The sequence below is a fragment of the Erinaceus europaeus genome, chromosome 3, assembly GCF_950295315.1.
Source record: "Erinaceus europaeus chromosome 3, mEriEur2.1, whole genome shotgun sequence".
NCBI lineage: Eukaryota > Metazoa > Chordata > Mammalia > Eulipotyphla > Erinaceidae > Erinaceus > Erinaceus europaeus.
In genome coordinates, this window is record NC_080164.1 from 116171741 (window position 1) to 116190738 (window position 18998).

General features: G+C 40.1%; 1 protein-coding gene across 13 annotated transcripts in view; it reads right to left on the bottom strand.

Annotated features, from left to right (window-relative positions):
• Positions 1 to 13528, bottom strand: part of MAPK10 (mitogen-activated protein kinase 10) — a 302017-nt gene extending 288489 nt beyond the window's left edge. For 3 of the 13 annotated variants that reach the window (XM_060187757.1, XM_060187762.1, XM_060187753.1), the window contains exons 1-2: positions 13109 to 13525; positions 6842 to 6975 (exon numbers count right to left, since the gene is read on the bottom strand). Coding sequence is in view for 6 of the 13 variants with exons in the window: in XM_060187751.1 (XP_060043734.1) it covers positions 909 to 937; positions 6842 to 6863 (51 nt within the window). In the remaining 7 variants the exon portion in view is untranslated. Of the gene's footprint in view, positions 1 to 908; positions 938 to 6841; positions 6976 to 13108 lie in introns of those variants that run through there. The other 10 variants (XM_060187751.1, XM_060187759.1, XM_060187750.1 and 7 more) reach the window with 7 other exon arrangements.
• Between the last annotated feature and the right edge of the window lie 5470 nt (positions 13529 to 18998).

The following is an 18998-nucleotide window of genomic DNA, read 5'->3' on the forward strand; positions in this document are numbered from 1 at the left end:
GAAAAAATGGTTGTGGAAACTGTATGGAATTGAACCTCTGATATCTCACAATGTCGTTAATCATTATTAAATCATTAATAAAAATTTAAAATAAGGGAGTTGGGCGGTAGCACAGTGGGTTAAGCGCATGTGGTGCAAAGCGCAAGGACCAGTGTAAGGATCCTGGTTAGAGCCCCCAGCTCCCCACCTACAGGGGAGTTGCTTCACAGGCAGTGAAGCAGGTCTGCAGGTGTCTATCTTTCTCTCCCCTCCCTGTCTTCCCCTCCTCTCTCCATTTCTCTCTGTCCTATCCAACAATGACAACATCAACAACAATAACTACAACAACAATAAAAACAACAAGGGCAACAAAAAAGGAGATAAGTAAATAAATATAAAAAATTAAAAAGAAATAAATAAGGGTGGGAGAGATATAATAATGGTTATTGCCGGTCCCTGTTCGGGCACCAAATGCCGGGCTAGCTTCGTGGGCAGGAGAGAGACTACCAGGGACTCATGGCTAAGCTGGGACGCAGTTCAATCTTTATTGATGAGCAGGGATGCAGTGCAATCAATCAATCAATCAATCTCCATTCATTAGAAAATCCTGTCCTTTATATATCTCCTGAAGCAGAAGTGTCAGGAAGAGACAATACATAGGTTAGTGGGTGGGGAGAAGGAAAAAGCCCGAGAACCAGTGTGGATTAAATGGTGGAAAACAGGATGTGACTCGGAGAGGGGGCGGAGTGGAAAAAGAGCCGGTACCAGTGGGGATTAAACCAGTGCAGGTCTCAAACAAAACAATGATTATGTAAATGGACCATAGTGTTAAGCAATGCAAGTGAACCTAAGGTGATGATCAAAACAGAAGGGGTCTGAGAAGCAGAATTAGAAGCAGACCAACAGGTTATGAAAAGATACTTTTACACCTGAGTCATCAGAGGTCCCAAATTCAGTCCTTTGCACCATCATAAGCCAGAGTTGAGCAGAGCAAAATAATAAAATAAAATAAATACACTGGATCAGGAATTTTAGCACAACACTTTACACAATAGACTTTTATGCCTGATACTCCAAAGTCCTCAATTCAATACCTAGCATCACCAGAAACCAAAGCAGTACTCTCATCAAATAGTAAAAATAGGGGCCAGGCAGTGGTGCACCTGGCTAAGTGCACACATTATAATGTGCATGGACCCAGGTTCAAGCCCCTGGTCCCCACCCACAGGGGGAAAGCTTCTTGAGTGGTGAAGCAGGCCTGCAAGTGTTTCACTGTCTCTCTCACTACCTCCCCCTCTCCTCTCAATGTCTCTCTGCCTCTATCCAATAATAAATAAATACAAAAAATTTCAAATAGTAAAAATAAAGAAATCCTTTGAAAAGAAAATGTTACCTCATTTGAAGAAATAACAACTGGAGGCTTCATTGGTGGTACTGTGGGAAAAAAGACAGCATACTAGGCTATTCTATATAAATCTATCAATCAGAACAAAGACCCAATTTATGACAATAACAACAGGATTCACTTAAAAATTGACCTGAAAAAATAGGAGACAATGTAGGTAGATTGAATTTGGCAAGATAACCTAACTTCCTTGGGCAGGTGACCTCACCAAAGTGTCCTGGAACCCCACCTCCCCAGAGCCCTACCTCACTAAGGAAAGTTAGAAACAGGCTGGGGGTATTGATCCACTTGCCAATGCCCATGTCCAGAGGAGAAGCAATTACAAAAGCCAGACCTTCCATCTTCTGCACTCCATAGACACCTTTGGCCTATACTCCCAGAGGGATAAATAATAGGGAACCTTCAGTGGAGGAGATGGAATATGGCACTCTGGTGGTGGGAACTGTATGGAATCGTACCCCTCTTACCCCACATTCTTGTCACTCATTATTAAATCACTAGTAATAAAAAAAAGTTGAAAAATAAGAAAATATAAAGCAGAACTTGGATTAGGTTTGGTCTATTGCAGCAAAGTAAAGACTCTAGGGTAGAGGGCAGGGTTCGGGTCCTGGAACATCATGACAGAGGAGGACTTAGAATTGTTATGCCAAAAATTGAGAAATGTTACACATGTAGAAACTACTGTATTTTATAGTTGACTGTAAACCATTAATCTCCCCAATAAAGAAAAAGAATCTGACAAGTTATTATTTCTTTGTGTTCTTTGCAGGTCTGGTGTCCGTTCTTAATCTGGCACTTAGTAACATGTGACCTTGAACAAGTCAATCTCTTTACACACTAATCTGCATGCTTTTAAAAAAGTAAAAAGTTGACCCAAATAAACACTGTAAACTTTTTAGTTCTAAACTTAATGAACCTATGATTTAAATTCACCTCTTACTAAACCATGGAGTCATGGTTTAGTATTTTTTAAACCTACTACAAAACTTGGGTATCTATATATTAATATTTTATCTCCCTTACCAGCAGATATTAAAACTCTAGATGTTTTAAATCCTTCTTCTTCACCTGCTATATTCAATACTGAATCCCATAGCATATCACTTTTATCCTAGTGCTGGTTCTTGGTTTAAGCCCTTCTTTTTTTAAACTGGATTCTGACAATAGCACCATAAGTGTTCTCTCTGACTCCAATCAAATTCAGTTCCAAGATATTGAAGAACTCTGGATTCAGAAAGGCCTGGGCTTGAATGCTAAATCCACTATTTTTCAGCAGTATGAATCTCAGCAAGTTATTTAATCTCCCTAAGTCTGTTTCCTTATCTACAAATTAGAGGAAGGATACGGAGATCAAACGTTTGTAAAGTGCCTTTCACAATGCCTATTATACAGAAAGAAGTCAATAAATGTTAGTTATTATTTTAAAAGATGAATTTGATAAAGAAATTTCCTTGAGCAGGTACTTGATAAAAAAGAAAAATCAAATGGCCAATAAAAATGACAAGATGTTCTTCATTAGCAATCAGCAAAATGCAAATTAACACTTCAGCTATGCACCCACCTGATTAGCAAATTTCAAGAGCTTATGAATCAAGTGTTGGTGAGGACATAGAGCATTTCATATGTTGTTTATGAGAGTATAAATGGGTATAACTGAATAAGGGGAAATATTCTAGCATTAGAGGGAAAAATGAATGTACATATTCCCCAAAACTCAGTAATACCTTTCCTTTATGTCTTTCTTAAGACCTTCTTACACATGTATGACAATATACTAGAATTTGTGAATAGAATTATGCTTAACTCTTTTAAAATATATGCAAGTGACTCATAAGTTTGCATAAATAACACAGATACAGCCAAATGTCCACTAACAAGAAAATGGGTAAATTTGAAATGCATTGGTACTGAGTAGAAAACAACACAAAAATTTACATAAATAAGCTACAAACATCAACATGGAAGAGTCTCATAATGTTTACCAAAATAATCTGGCAATTTCCCCCTGTTCCCCACCTGCAGGGGGAAAGCTTTGTGATGAGTGATGAAGCAGTGCTGCAGGTATCTCTCTGTCTCTCTATCTATCTATCTCCCTCTCAATTTATCTCTGTCTCTATCCAACAAACAAATAATTTTTAAAAAATTAAAAGAAGAATATATTCATCTGGATTTATCTGCCAAAGCCCATGTCCAGCGGAGAAGCAATTACAAAAGTCAGACCTTCTACCTGCTGCACCCCATAATGACCCTGGGTCCATACTCCCAGAGGGTTAAAGAATAGGAAAGCTTCCAATGAAGGGGATCGGATATGAAACTCTGGTGGTGGGAATTGTGTGGAATTGTACCCCTCTTATTCTACTGTGCTGTTGATCATTATTAAATAAATTAAAAAATTAAAAAAAGAATATACTCTTCCAGTTATCAGAGGGAAAACCTACAGAGAAAAGTGATGGAATGAGTGTGACTAAAGTCAAAACAGTGCTTACATTTGGGGGGGTGGGTACAAAGGTATATGGTCTTAAGGGAGTGGGGAGGGGTCTGTTCCTTAATATGAACAATGTTAATTATACAAGGCCTGCTTTAGTGTTCTCTTACACTGCATTTACTTTGTGCATTCTTGTTTGTGTTTCATGTACTTCACAACTAAGAAACACTCATTATGCCACTCCCTTCCTCAAAATCCTTCCATTGTGCAATAGGATCCAAGCTCCACAGCCTCGATTAAGAGGTCTTTCCAGACCAGTCCCCTGCAGTCCTCTGGAGGTCTTCTCTCCCCCTCTACTTCTGTGCCTGCAGAGTAAGTGGCTCCAGGTGTGTCTTATCATGCTCTCTCACACCTCTGGGACCTTAGCAAATGTTCCCACTCTTCCCTTCCTCTGGCTAACCCCCTCTTGTCCTTAACACCCAGTAAAATATCACACCCTCTGGGAATCCCTTTCTCAATAAACCCCCACCCATCCGTACTAGAGTCTCTTCTGCTGTGCTTCCTTTGACGCTATGTGCCTGCCCACCCTTCATCAGCTTGGTAAAAGGACTGCACTCTCTAGCTGTGTTTTTTACACGGTGCATCTATCCTAAGTGCCACACTCTTTCAGATTAAAAGATCCTATAAGACGCATACTTTCTCAACTGTGCCGAGAACTTAGTTTAAGATGGCAGCTACATCACATAGTCTCCATGAATGTTACCTTAACAAACAGGTGTTTAAGATGGAGCAATACAATTAATGCTTTCTACATCACTGAGAGTAATACCTTACTCAAAATACGAAGTTCAGTCATGTGAAATTATTCTATTTTAAACTCAAAACAGCTGACTATGAGCAATTACATGTAGTTCCCCTTTAGAACTGAAACTCTTCATACATGTTCAATAAACACAGCACAGTGATGACTATCAGATGGGATTTTTTCAATATAACTGTAAGCAGGCTATGTAATAATAATTTAAAAAAAGATGCTGGGAACTATGTCTAGAGCTAATTTCACCAATCTGCTACAGTTACATAGGTTATGAATTAATTCCCAGGGCAGACCACCCACCAGAGTGGTCTAAGCCACGAGGCAGATGAAAAGGAGATATTGATCAGTAGTTCAAAGCAGCTGTGTTTGGAGTCTTACAAGCACCAATGTCAAACTTCGTTTCTCAAGCATATTATTTGACAGGTCATAGCTGGTTCATCTCTGCCTGACTCTACTGATTATTGATGTTGGTGAATATTAAACATCAAGTATTTGATTTTAAAAAATGCATTCTGCCCATGTGTGGTGATATTTTTATAAAGCAATAAGAAATTTAAAAAAAAAAAACTGTTCCAAGGAGATTGAGCACTTGAATCTATTTTTAATATTTCTTGTTAAGCAAAAGGGCCTACAGTTGAAAATGCCCATAATTTACATATAAAACTTAATATATGATTTCTCTTCCAGACTTATAAGGTTCTATATGTCATGCTTCTATGTATATTTACATATTCATATGTTTACATAGACATATACATTTCATACATATCTATGTATGCCTGTATTCATGAAAGAAACTGGGCATTACAATTTAGCTGAGAACCATTAGCATTCTTTAGTAGTACAGGTCTACTAAAGAAAATGACTCAACTCAGAAGTTGAAAAATAAGAACAGAAGGGGAAAAAAACTAAGCAGTACTTGAACTGGAGTTGGTGTATTGTACCACAGTAAAAGACTCTGGGGTAAGGAAGAGGGTTCAGGTCCTGGAACATGATGATAGAGGAGGACCAGGGTATGTGTGTGTGTGTGTGGGGGGGGTAGATTGTTACATGGAAAACTGAGAAATGTTACACATGTACAAACTACTGTATTTATTGTTGACTGTAAACCATTAATCCCACCAATAGAGAGAAAAAAAAAAAAACACCACAGGGGTCAGGCGGTAGCGCAGCAGGTCAAGCGCACATGTTGCAAAGGCAAGGACCAGCAGAAGAATCTTGGTTCGAGCCCCTGACTCCCCACCTGTAGGGGAGTCACTTCACAGGTGGTGAAGTAGGTCTGCAGGTGTCTCTCTTTCTCTTTCCCTCTCTATCTCCCCTCCTCTCTCCATTTCTCTCTGACCTGTCCAACAACAGTGACATCAATAACTACAACAATAAAACAACAAGGGCAACAAAAGGGAAAATAAATAAATAAATAAATAAATAAATAAATACACCAGAGGACGACGCAGAGAATGTGCAGGGGAGTGTAGAAGGGCGGAGGATGGATAAAGATGGCACAACAGGGGCCAGGTGGTGGCGCACCTGGTTGACCACACAGGTTACAGTGCGAAAGGACCATGTTCGAGCCCCGGTCCCCATCTGCAGGGGGAAAGCTTCACAAGTGGTGAGGCAGGGCTGCAGGTCTCTCTTCCTGTCTATCACCCTCTTCCCTCTCAATTTCTTTCACTATCCAGAAAGTAAATAAAGATTTTAAAAAATTAAAAATAAAAAAAAAAGATGGCACAATGGCCAATCTTGTTTCTCCTGCGGGTACCCTTCTGAAGATATATGGAACTTTGAATCTGTATCACTACCTTGAACTTCAGGACTGTGAGGAATTAATTTCTATTGTTTAAAAAAAGAAAGAAAATGATTCAGCATAACAGAAAAAGTATACTGCAAATAATAAAAGTCACTGAAAATACTATTAGCCTACTGTAACTCAGTCACATGAAACCACATTGCAGCTACCTTGCATCGGCTGGTCTTGTCCAGAATGGAAACATTTTGGTGCATGGGAGATGAAACATCCCAAGTTACTACGCACACCACAAATAGCAGAGCACTAACGTGTAAACAGTGTCCTGCTGACTTGCATTTCTTCAGCTCACATTTTTGATAACACTATGTCTCCAGATCCAAACACTAAACTAAACACAATATTTAAACTGATTACATTTACATGTACATATTACATTTTCTAAGAAGTATTTTCCTGTTTTTAACTCACCACTGCTTGTAGGGTTTGTCATCTATAGGAAATGGGTCTTAATTCAGCAGCTTCTTGCATGAGTTGCCATAGCGAAGATCTGAGATGATCCTACTGGTGGTGCTTCTCACTCTAGCCTAAAATCAAAGCAAAAACTATTTGATTCCAAGTGGAAATGTAACCTGCATTTCAATAAATCAAAAGACTGACAATTAATGATGGGTGTTATACAGGTAAGGTGGGCATGGGGTAGAAAAATCTGAGGGGAGTTCATTCTGCTCAAATTTACCTCAAGCTCATTAACTTTTGGGGTTAGTAACACTCTAGTAGCTGGATATTTTTTTTTATATATTTATTTATTTTCCCTTTTGTTGCCCTTTGTTGTTATAGATGTCGTTGTTGGACAGGACAGAGAGAAATGGAGAGAGGAGGGGAAGACAGAGAGGGGGAGAGAAAGTTAGACACCTGCAGACCTGCTTCACCACCTGTGAAGTGACTCCCCTGTAGGTGGGAAGCCAGGGGCTCAAACCAGGATCCTTAGCCGGTCCTTGCGCTTTGCGCCACGTGCCCTTAACCCACGGCTCTACTGCCCGACTCCTCCAACTGGATAATTTAATATAAGAATACAAGTTCCCAAGTTCAAGGACCGGAGTAAGAATCCTGGATCGAGCCCCCGGCTCCCCACCTACAGGGGAGTAGCTTCACAAGTGGTGAAGCAGATCTGTAGGTATCTGTCTATCTTTTTCTACCCCTCTCTGTCTTCCCCTTCTCTCTCCATTTCTCTCTGGCCTATCTAACAATGACAACAATAATAACTACAACAATAAAACAACAATGGCAACAAAAGGGAATAAATTAAAAAAAACTTAAAAGAATATAAGTTTCCAGGGTTCAGTGGTGGTACACCCAGTAAAGGTTACATGTTACTATGCACAAGGACCTGGGTTCAAGACCCCATCCTTCACCTGCAGGGGGTAAGGGGGGTGTCATGAGTAGCATAACAGTGCTACAGCATCTTGACTTCTCTCAGTCCCTCTCGCTCTATCTCTCTCCCACTCCATCTCTATCTCTCTCTTCATCTCTCCATAAAAAGAAAAATGAAAAGAAAAAAAAAAAGACTGCTAGGAACACTGGAGTTGTCATGCAGACACCAAGCCCCACTGATAACCCTGGTGGTAAATAAAATATTTTTTCTACATTGAATGTAAATTCCATTAGTAATTGTTACTTCAGTTGAGATGAGAGTCAGTATTATGATACCAAATGCCCTACTCAACTTCAGCTGGGACAGTTCCTTTGTCACACATGCTTACACATTCTGCTTTTCCTACAAGATTTTATTAGAACAAGGGGTTGCATAGTAACCAGTGAAAAGGGGATGAAGTTCAAATTTCTGCTTAGTATGGAAATGAAATAAAACTAAGCAAGTTGGTTTGAAACTGGAAACACACAGAAAGAGAGAGAGAGAGAGAGAGAAAGAGAGAGATGATGACTCTCTATAATAAATTTCATTGCAAAAAGCAATTTAGTCATTTCAACCTGTTGTTACTTTTGGAAATTAGACTGAACCAAATTCTCTAGGACTGTGTCAATTTCCAGTGTCCTACCTATTATTAAACTACTGATGATTTATAGCTCAGAAAGATCTCTCTCTCTCTCTCTCTCTCACACACACACACACACACACACACACACACAACTTTCTTTCATGCATTCTTTCATTTTTAACACAAAATACACCTTTTCTTTACTCCAGAAAAAGTCCCTTTTCTGGCCTGGTACTCACTTTCTGGCCAGGACTCACTCTTCTGCCACCAAACCCTCCTGCCACACAATGTGGCCTCCAGCACCAGAGGAGATGAATGCCTTTGTCTCCTAAATTCCTACTGAATTTATAATCAAAGCACTAGTAGATGCCCTTGATCATTTACCTTTGCCATCTATTTTTAAACTCGTTTATATATTACATAAACTCAGAGAGAAATTGAGAGAGGAGAAAAAGACAGAGTGAAAGACAGAAAGACACTTGCAGCTTTGCTTCACCACTCGTAAAGCTTCTCCCTCGTAGATGGAGACCATGGGGTTAAACCCAAGTCCTTGAATCTATAATATATGTGTGCTCTACCAGGAGTGCCACCACCAAGTCCTCAGTTACTATCTGCTTTATGGAACCTCATTTCCCTAAATAAATAACTTTAAGCCCCTAAAGGGCAGAAGCTATGTGGAATAGCTCCCCAATCTCTTTTTCCCTACAGCACTTGGTAGAGCACTCCCTACATCAGGACATTCATCTGAGGAATAGTCATTGTTTCCCTACTAAGCAATTAATGGCGTAGTCCCTAGAAGAGGTTACAGTTTAATAGAAAATACAGGTGACAGGGGTGTAGATGATTATTGTGTTGTGTTACAGTGCTCTGATGTACAGTCAGTGAATAAATGCTGTCCAAAACCAGAAAAAGAATCTAAGACTTTTATTTCACTCTCAGTGGTTTCATATCTTATTTCCAACAAATGTGAAGAAGACACTTGCAGAAATTTGTTATCAGGAAAGTTCTAGTTCTTCGTAGATTTGGCAGCTTCCCCTCTACCACCACACCCTGGCACCTGGCAAGTATTCTTGCTCTCTGTCTCTCTCTCTCTCTGTCTCTCTCTCTCTCTCTCTCTCTCTCACACACACACACACACACACACACACACGGCCTGTTTACTTCCTACCTTGCACATCAGACAGTTATAGAGCAACTGTGTATTAGAAATACTTCTAAGAAAAATTCAATCATCTCTTTTCCATGCAATACTTTAATTTCCATTTTTAAGAGCATCAGCTCTATAAATGCATGAGTTTTATGCCTCAAATAGGGATAATGAAAGTGAGAAAGGCCATGGTGACTTATTAGGATCTCAAAACCAATTCCATTAGAACATTCTTCAGCCAAAATAATTACACAGTTGAGGTTTACATTTCAAAACCAAAATGTTTCTATGTATGGATTTTCTATATCATTGGGGGTCTCCATTTAGATTTTCTAATAAGATTCACAAAGAGAAATAAAATTCCCTCTATTAAATGGGGAGGGAGTAATTATACAAAACAAAGTGGTTTTCTCACTTTTCCCATTTTTACTTGATTTTTTTTAATACCAGAACACTGCTCAGCTCTAGCTTATGCGGGGGATTGAACCTGGGACTTTGGAGTCTCAGGCGTGAGAGTCTGTTTGCATAACTATTAAGCTATCTACCCCTACCCCCTTGATTTTTTCATAAGTTTAAATTTACTCAAACTAGGAAAGAAAAAAATCTTTAGTCTGATACCTACAGTTTTGCTATGAAAATATCAATGATATAATTCTGAAGATCCAACTTCTGATTCTAAACTACATTTTCTCTTTCAAACAATCAATATTCAGTATGATCATTACATTTAATCTGAATCAGCAGCTGGATCTCATGCCAGACTTGTGTAATGCAATAAATACACCTAATGTGCTAAAGAAGTAAATGGGCTGTGTTCTTTACCAATAAACCTCCCTCTCACTAGTCTGCAGAGCCAACTTTTCCTGTGAGTTCTTGGTTCTAAGAAGGTAAAGGAGATTTGCCTGTGAGTACAAAGGCTGCACTCAGCCTACAGCAAACACAGCACCTTAGCTCATCTGTGTCCTCACTGGATATTCCAGGCCTCCTTTTGCAGAAGTGTTGCAATATGTAACCAAAAGCTTAGAAGAAACTGCTGAAGAAAAATAACAAGGGCAAGGGAGAAAGATTTTTAACATGTCAATTTCTTTACTCAGTATTCTAATTGAAGACAGGCTCTCTTGCATTGAGTCTATTATTCTCAAAAGCACTAAGCAATCATCCAATATGAATACACCAATTCTACGCAAAGTCCTTTAGCTACAAGCATGACCTGAAGCCAGAACTAGACCAGGGAGAGCTTCTGTGCTGTGCACCCCCACCCCATGTTTAACAAACAAGAAAATCTGTCTACATCTTCTATCCTCAATATCAAAAGGCTTTTTCACTAAGATAACATCCAATGCTTAGAGTCATTTGTATAAAACCATGATAACATTTTTAAAATTATAATTTAAATATGGTGAGAATTTGCCTTTAAACATGGAAGGCTTTTTTCACATTACTCAAATTAGGTAGATCCCTTCCACTTATCATATAGCTCTACAGGACTACTAACAAGGAAAATGCTTATAATTTGTAAATTTCAAGCATGCATAGAGTTTACAGTACCTCTGATCAATTTCCTGTTCATTCTAACCTTGAAAAATACTGAGCATGTACTATGAAGCCATTAACTCCTAATAGCTGCAGACATACCAGACAATGACAGCAAAAAACACACAGAGTCCCTCTAGGATAGGTTCATAAACATCTTCCAGCATGGCAAACACACTCCTCCCAACAGCAGGTGCTGTGCTGGGGAAAACAGGCAGGAGGCTGCAACTGGCTGCGTTTTCCACTCATATTCTATCCTACTGCCTCATCATCTAGAAGCCTTTTACCCAGACTGCAAAGGTTTTCTAACACCAGGAGCCCATCAAATTAAAGATACTTTGTAACAACAGGAGGGAGTCATGTGCAAATGAAGAAGCAATATCTAAGGTTTTACCACCTTTGTCATCTGATTTCCTAGTCTCATGGGGAGGTTGAGAAAACCCAGTGGTTTCTTGTGATAAAACAAGCTATTCTGGTACTTTATGGCAAGGTGCAGAATGGAATACAAACCAATGGCAGCAAAACAGCTACATCCAAATGTTTCCAAGCTTGTGAGTTCATTTGTGAGTAGCCCCATCTACATTTACAACACATAAGAGTCAACTAGGATAGATGATTTACAGAAGCCTATGTTGATCAGCATATGGTGAAATCTTCCAGGATTCAAGCAGACTAGAGACCCAGGGAAAAATTGACCCTTGGGCTATCAACGCCGATCAACACCAAGTGAACTTGCACCTGTTTGTTTTCCTTCCATCTGACCTGTATTCTGACCCATATAACTCTTCAGGCCTCTTTCTGGTCCCCTCATAAAAGTTACCATCAACACACCAGACGCAGGAAGGGCTGCTGTACAGACACCCACCAGAAGGCTCTGCAGCAGAGACAGCTCATGTAAACAACCTTGTGGCTGCCTCAGAGTCCACTGCCATGGGGTAAGTCCTCCTCTTTCTCCTTCTCCGGCTCAGTTTCAGTGCCCTGAGTGCTTAAGTCATCTAGAGGATACTGCAGAGACTCATCTGTCAAGATTTAAGTGTGGGGGTGTGTTTCAACTTCTCTTGAAATAACTCTAATCTTGATTGACATGAATACTGTCCAACAAATCAGATTAATTTTGCAGAAGGCACAAATATATTGAATCTGATAAATACACTGTCTGTGTGCTCACTGATTATCTTTTTTTTTTCTAAAAGAACTGTGACATTTCCAGGGGACACTGTATTCCAGCACAGAATACCTGGAACCATTCCATTAAAAAACTGTTATCTGCTGTAAGAACACTTTCTTAAAGGGCCCCCTTCTCTAGGGGACTGCAGTGAACCTCACCCCCATTCTGCACTCCTTTCTCCAGCCTAAAGGTAGTCTAGTGTCACCACAAGAGTAATGCCATTAGTTTGGGAACTAACACACACACACACACACACACACACACACACACACACACACATACAAATGTCATTCCCTATCAAGGAACACAAATCTGTCCCAAAATGTTTAACTTATAGCTTAGAGAAAGCAGACAAAAATGCATGCATAAAGACCCGTGATATTTTTAATATTTTATGGAACCCATAGCTTGTCTTAGATAGGAGACTGAGCTCAGCACTTCTAATGAGCATCTCTCTCTCTTTCTCTCTCTCTCTCTCTCTCTCTCTCTCTCTTCACTCCTCCTCTTTGCTCTCCCCCTCTCTCCTTTTTTGTGCTGCTCTGCATTAGTCCAACCCCCCCCCACTACAGTAAGAATGCTCATTCTCAGTCTCTGCAAATCTTCACTCCAAATATCAATAGCAAGATTCTGAGATGCCTAAGTCTGGAGAGAGAGAGAGAGAGAGAGAGAGAGAGAGAGAGATGGAGAGAGAGAGACAGAGAGAGAGAGAGAGATGCCCTGAGCAGAAGGAAAGGCTGGTGGTTCCTGCCTTAGGAGTTCACTCTACCTGCTGGCCACATCCTCCCCTTTGCCCATGCTCACTATCCCTCCCCACCAAGAGCAATCAATAGGCAGCAGCTCCCCACCCTCCGAAAATGCAAGTCAAACCCCAGATATAGCAAAGAGCCACCTACCATTCCGTGATGAGAACTACGGTTCTTATCCAGCAGTGCTTGCCCCAGAAATTGTCCCTACTTGTTTTTCCTTAGCCACATCCCACACTGGAATCAGGAATCGATTCTTGGCAGGTGGGAAACTGTTTAGAATTAATGGTGGACAGGTGATGTCCAAGGAAACCGGATCCCAAAGTCACTCAAACCCCTCGGAATTGAGGGGGAAGGAGAAAAACAGGGCAAAGGCAAAAAGAGGGAAAGAAAAGAAAAAGGTTAGCATAAAACAAGCACCACCTGCCCCCCATAAAAATAAAAAGGAAAAGGGGCAGGCTTGAACAGCAGAGGAACAGCGGCTTGCTGAATCACCCTCTGTCAGCGCCTGGAAACCATTGTGCAGCAAGATGCTGCCAGGACCATTGTGGAGCCTGCAGGAGCCGGCAGCGGGCCTGGCCTGGGTTGCTATGGCAACCGCGAGGAGCTCGTGACGTCAAGGCCCACAGAGGACTCAGAGGGGGAGGGGAGAGGAGGCAAGCTCAGTGGCTGTGTGGGCAAGGAGGACCAGGCCAGCTGCAAAGCAAGGGACTGCGCTGCAGCCTGGACCTTCCCACAGCAGCGCCTGGGACAGATGTCTGCAAACCAGCCACTCTGGGACATGTACTGAGCCAGTCCTGGCTTTCTGCAAGCACCACGGATGCATGCAGTGCTTCTCAGTGTCAACACAGACAAGGATGGAAGGGCCTGAGAGGACTGAGCAGATCAAGTCCCACCTGGACCCCAGAGGTCATTGGCCTTGGCTCTGTGCTGTCCCTGAATTCCTGAAGGAGTCTCCCAACAAATCCAGCTTGACTGACTGATGTTTAGGCATCCATTGAAATGGAGGAAGGAAGTAACTGGTCACTTCAATTAACAAATCAGGGATTTGTTTATTTATTTGCAATTGCAGATACCTCTCTGGGAAGCGAATGCAAATTGCATCATTACTATTTGGGTGCAATAGCACAATTGTAAGCCACTGTCCCTCCCTTGATTGGTAGAGACTATTTTTAAGTCAGTATCTACAAATAACAGGACTTTTATTTTTAAAAAGAATGAAGGCACTTAACTACTTTCTGTATTAAAAAAAATACAAATACATATCTACAGAGAAGGACCTAGTGGGGGTTGAACTGTTATGTGGGAAACTGGGAAATGTTAATGCATGTACAAACTATTGTATTTTATTGTCAACGGTAAACCATTAATCCCCCAATAGAGAAATTAAAAAGCTATATCTTAACCTTTTGAAAAACCTACATGAGGAAATTTTAATACAAATTTAACCTTGGTCCTTGAACTTTCTGAGTTGCTTAAGCACAAGTTAAACTGAATTCCTTTATGGCTCAAATCACTTTGATTGGGCTTCTTATTAACAGCTATACATTATGTTTTGCATTTCATATGCTTATATGAGTTTCTGTATGTTAATAACAAAGATAAAACATGTGTCACTAGGAACATCATCTAAGCCCCTCTGCAGGCTTCTTCAGGACTCTATGCTCACTATGAACTAGCAATGGTAGAGACTGCCCACTCTCCAAAGGGAGGCTGGGTCATCCTATTCTGCCACTTGAGGAAGACTGGTCCCGAAGTGAGTGCAGCCTAAAATGTTCCCTTCTGTGACCCTGGGCTGTGGGATCAGTCTGGCATGCACAGGCTGTACAGGCTCCTGTGCTAAATATGAATACATATAGGGCCTGGGTTAGTTCTACATAGTAAGTTGATTGCACTGATAAATCTTCAAGTTTGCAAGCAACTATCTGCCCTAATCTTGCTTCCTAGTTCTGTTCTCAACTCTGACACCATCTTCTCAGACAATATTTCTAGTCCACCTCCATGTTAGCTATCAAGCTCAAACAAAAATCACTAAAGTTGTAGGCTTCCTAGACTCTCTCTACCCTAAAATTCCTATTCTTATCTGTTCTATTCATACTTTAAGGTTCCTGTTTTATAACGTTTTATGCTGCTTTATATCTTACTGCATTTCAACCATCAAATTACATATGCTACTATGATTGTATCCTGACTTACCTGGGCAGACGGCCTCACATCTCCAGAGCCCAACCCCACAAGGAAAAGATAGAAACAGGCTGGGGGTATGGATTGACCTGCCAATGTCCAGGTCCAGTGAAGAAGTAATTGCAGAAGCCAGAACTCCCACTTTCTGCACCTCAAAAGGAATTTTGGTCCACACTCCCAGAGTGGTAAATGATAAAGTAAACTACAGCAGTTGTCCGGGAAGTGGTGCAGTGGATAAAGCGTTGGACTCTCAAGTATGAGGTCCTGAATTCACTCCCCAGTAGCACACATACCAGAAAGATGTCTGGTTCTTTCTCTCTCTCTTCCTATCTTTCTCATTAATAAATAAACAAAATCATATATACACATACATATATATTTTAAAAAGAATGTAAACCACAGCACTCTGCACCCCTATTCCACCAGGACCTGAAGTGCTTGTCACCAGGAATCTTGTTTGTATACCATCAATGAAAGGGAAGTGAATCTGGAAAACATCAGAATAAGCCAGGTACTGTTCCTCTTATCTGAGAATGAAGAAAAAAATGAAAGACACTCAGAACTAGTAATAGGTATAGGGGTGACTTAGAAAAGAAGTGAAGGAGCAGAGGGTAGATAGCATAAAGGTTATGCAAACAGATTCTCATGCCTGAGGCTCCAAAGTCCAAGGTTCAATCCCCCACACACACACACCACCATAAGCCAGAGCTGAACAGTGCTCTGGGAAAAAAGAAAAGAAAGAAAGGAAGTGAAGTTCAAGTACTGGAACATGATGGCAGTGGGGGCTGAATTGTTATGTGAACAACTGAGAAATATTACACATGTACAAACTATTGTATTTTACTGTCAACTATAAATCACTAATCCCTCATAAATAAATAAAGGGAAGGCAGGACCATTGGAAAAAAAAAAAAGAGAGAAATATATATAGTTATAGAATCAGTCCGTATCAGTGACCTTGGGAGTGACTGCAATTTCTAATGGAACTCTGGCAGTGGGAACCATATGGAATTACATCCCTATTATCTTACAATTTTGAAGTCAATATTAAATCACTAATAAAAATTTTTAAAAAGAAAAGAGAAAACGATATAGCATGTGCAGCTGAGAGTCAGCATAGTAAATGGAGTACTACGCTTGTAGGCAGGGGTCCTGGGTTTAATCACAGCATGGCATTTGCCACAATGATCTTCTCTCTGGCTTGCAAACATTTTTTTCCTTTCTCTCTGTCCCTCTCTCTCTCCACATCCCTCCCATGAGTAAATAAAAAAAAGAGATAATATGCAACCAATGTGCCTGAGCGGTGATTATAGACACTGAAAAACATCATAAAATCAGATGGAACCACATCAGTTTTTGTTGCTGATGCTGCTGTTATATTTTATTCAGAAAGGAATCTAGAAAAAGAAAAGGAAAGTCTCATCTGAGTTTTGTGCTATTATAATCCTTCTAGATAAGTTTGGGGGTTCTGCTTTGCTCTGATTTCACATTCAACAAGAGTGAAATGATTATCAACTTTTAGTCTTGGCAAAGGGCCTACGATGTCTTACGCAGAAATACAATTGATTAGCCAAACAGCTTTACAACACAAAAAAAGTAGCAATTGGGTATTTTGTTTGTTTGTTTGTTTGGCATCCCAGAAAAGGTTTTATGAGAAAAACCACTACAAGAGGGGAAGCATGTCCCTAAAATCAAGCATAAGTTCTGTGCAACTAAGTATTAACAGCGTATTTAGGAAAAGGTAAGATGTACTGTAACAGGTTTGCAAAAACCCAGCTAGCTAGAGGGCAAGGATGCCCCCCTCTTGGGAGCTTCTTCAATACATTGTTTCTGGGATGGTCTGCCTGTTCCCTCATGTGTCCTGGGGGCACTGGAGGCACTGGCTGTGGCTAGCAGTCAGGTTTTTAAGTTATTGTATTCTAAGTTTCAATATAAAAGTCTGCATCCCAAATATAGACAGATAGTGGTAGAAGTAAGTTAACCCATATCTGCAACCTTAGGAAAACTGCTGTAGCTAACAACAGAAGGATGAGGGATTCAGAACTCTGGTGGTGGGAATGGTCTGAAATTAATACCCCTGTTGACATGTAATTTTGTAAATAAATATTAAGTCACTAATAAAATTAAAAAATAAAAAGAAAAGTCTGTATTCAATAACTGAATATCAATGGGGGAGAATGAAGATCAACTCTCATCTCACATTAGAAGCACAAAAATTAATCCAATATGAATTTATACACTGAAACTTAAAAGCTAATATCTATAAAGCTACTGAAATAGAACATACTGTTAAAATACAAAGTATTTTTCTGGGGAGTTGGACAGTAGTGCACCGGGTTAAATGCACATGGCACCATGCTTAAGGACCGGCATAAGGATCCTGGTTTGAGCCTCTGGCTCCTCACCTGCAGGGGAGTCACTTCACAGGCAGTGAAGCAGGTCTACAGGTACCTATCTTTCTCTCCCCGTCTTCCCCTCCTCACTCCATTTCTCTCTGTCCTATCTAACAACGATGACATCAAAAACAATAATAATAACAACTACAACAACAATTTTAAAAAAAGGGCAACAAAGTATCTTTCTGATCTTGGAGTTGGTAAAAGATTTCCTAGGACATAAAAAAAAAAAAAAAGCACTCATCTTAATAGAAAAATATAATCTTGCTCAAAATTAAAAGTTTATATTTATTCAAAGTTACCATTAAGAAAATGAACAGATAAGCCACAGACTAAAAGAAAGTACTCTTAACAGGTATTCAAACAGGTCTGAAATATTTGTGATACAAAAAAAAAGTTCTAAACTAGATAAAGATATCTCACTACTCAATGATAGCAAACAAACAATATTATATTTAGGGGCCACACGCCCCACTGGTGACATGCACACATTACTATGTACAAAGACTCAAGTTCAAACTCCCAAGCCCCACCTATATGGGGGAAGTTTCAGGAGCAGTGAAGCAGGGCTGTAGGTGTCTATCTCTCTCCCATACTTTCCCCCTTATCAATTTCTCTCCCTCTCCCCCCATTTAGATAGATAAGATAGATAGATATTATTGGATGGGCAAAAATTCTTGAAAAAACTGACAAAGGAAAAAAAACAAGTGGACAATAAGAGTACTTTAACATATTCATTACCATTGGCTAACAGAGAAGTACAAGTTAAAATTAACCACAACAAATGCCATTTCATGTCTGCATAAATCGCAGAGACTAAAAGGACCAACACAATTAAATATTGGCTAGGGTAAGAAGAAAGCAGGCCTCTCCTACATTGCTAGTAAAAGGATAGGAAAAACTCCTTTTGGGAAGTGGTTTGGCAGCTTTGATAGTGATAAACATACACCTACAGTATGATTCACAATTCTATTCATAGTCACCCAAGAGAACTGAAACATGCCTGTAAGAAAAGTTACATAGATGCTTATGCCCACTTTACTTTCAATTGGGAAAAATAACTGGAACCAACTCCAAAGTATGTATTAATAGGAGGAATGACAATCAGTGTTTGGTATATTCATATAGCAGACTACTCCCTGATTTTTTTTTAAGAAACGTCAACTATGAACATGTTAAAACAAATCATTTTCTAGCCATAAAATGGTCCACACACTGCCCCAGATCTGTGTTTCTGGATACCACATCAGAACACCAGGGGAAGCGTCATGAAAGGTAGAGTGGTGATGTGCTGTCTGTCCTCCCTCCGTCTCCCTGTCTGCACCCCTTCCCCCATCTCAGGAATTGGGCTGGCAGGAAGCCCCAGTGCCAAAGGGGGGAGGGAGCAATCATTTCCTTGTATTGGGTGTTAATTTTTAATGACTCAAGTCCACACAGTGAGAGACATTAACATTGCTCAT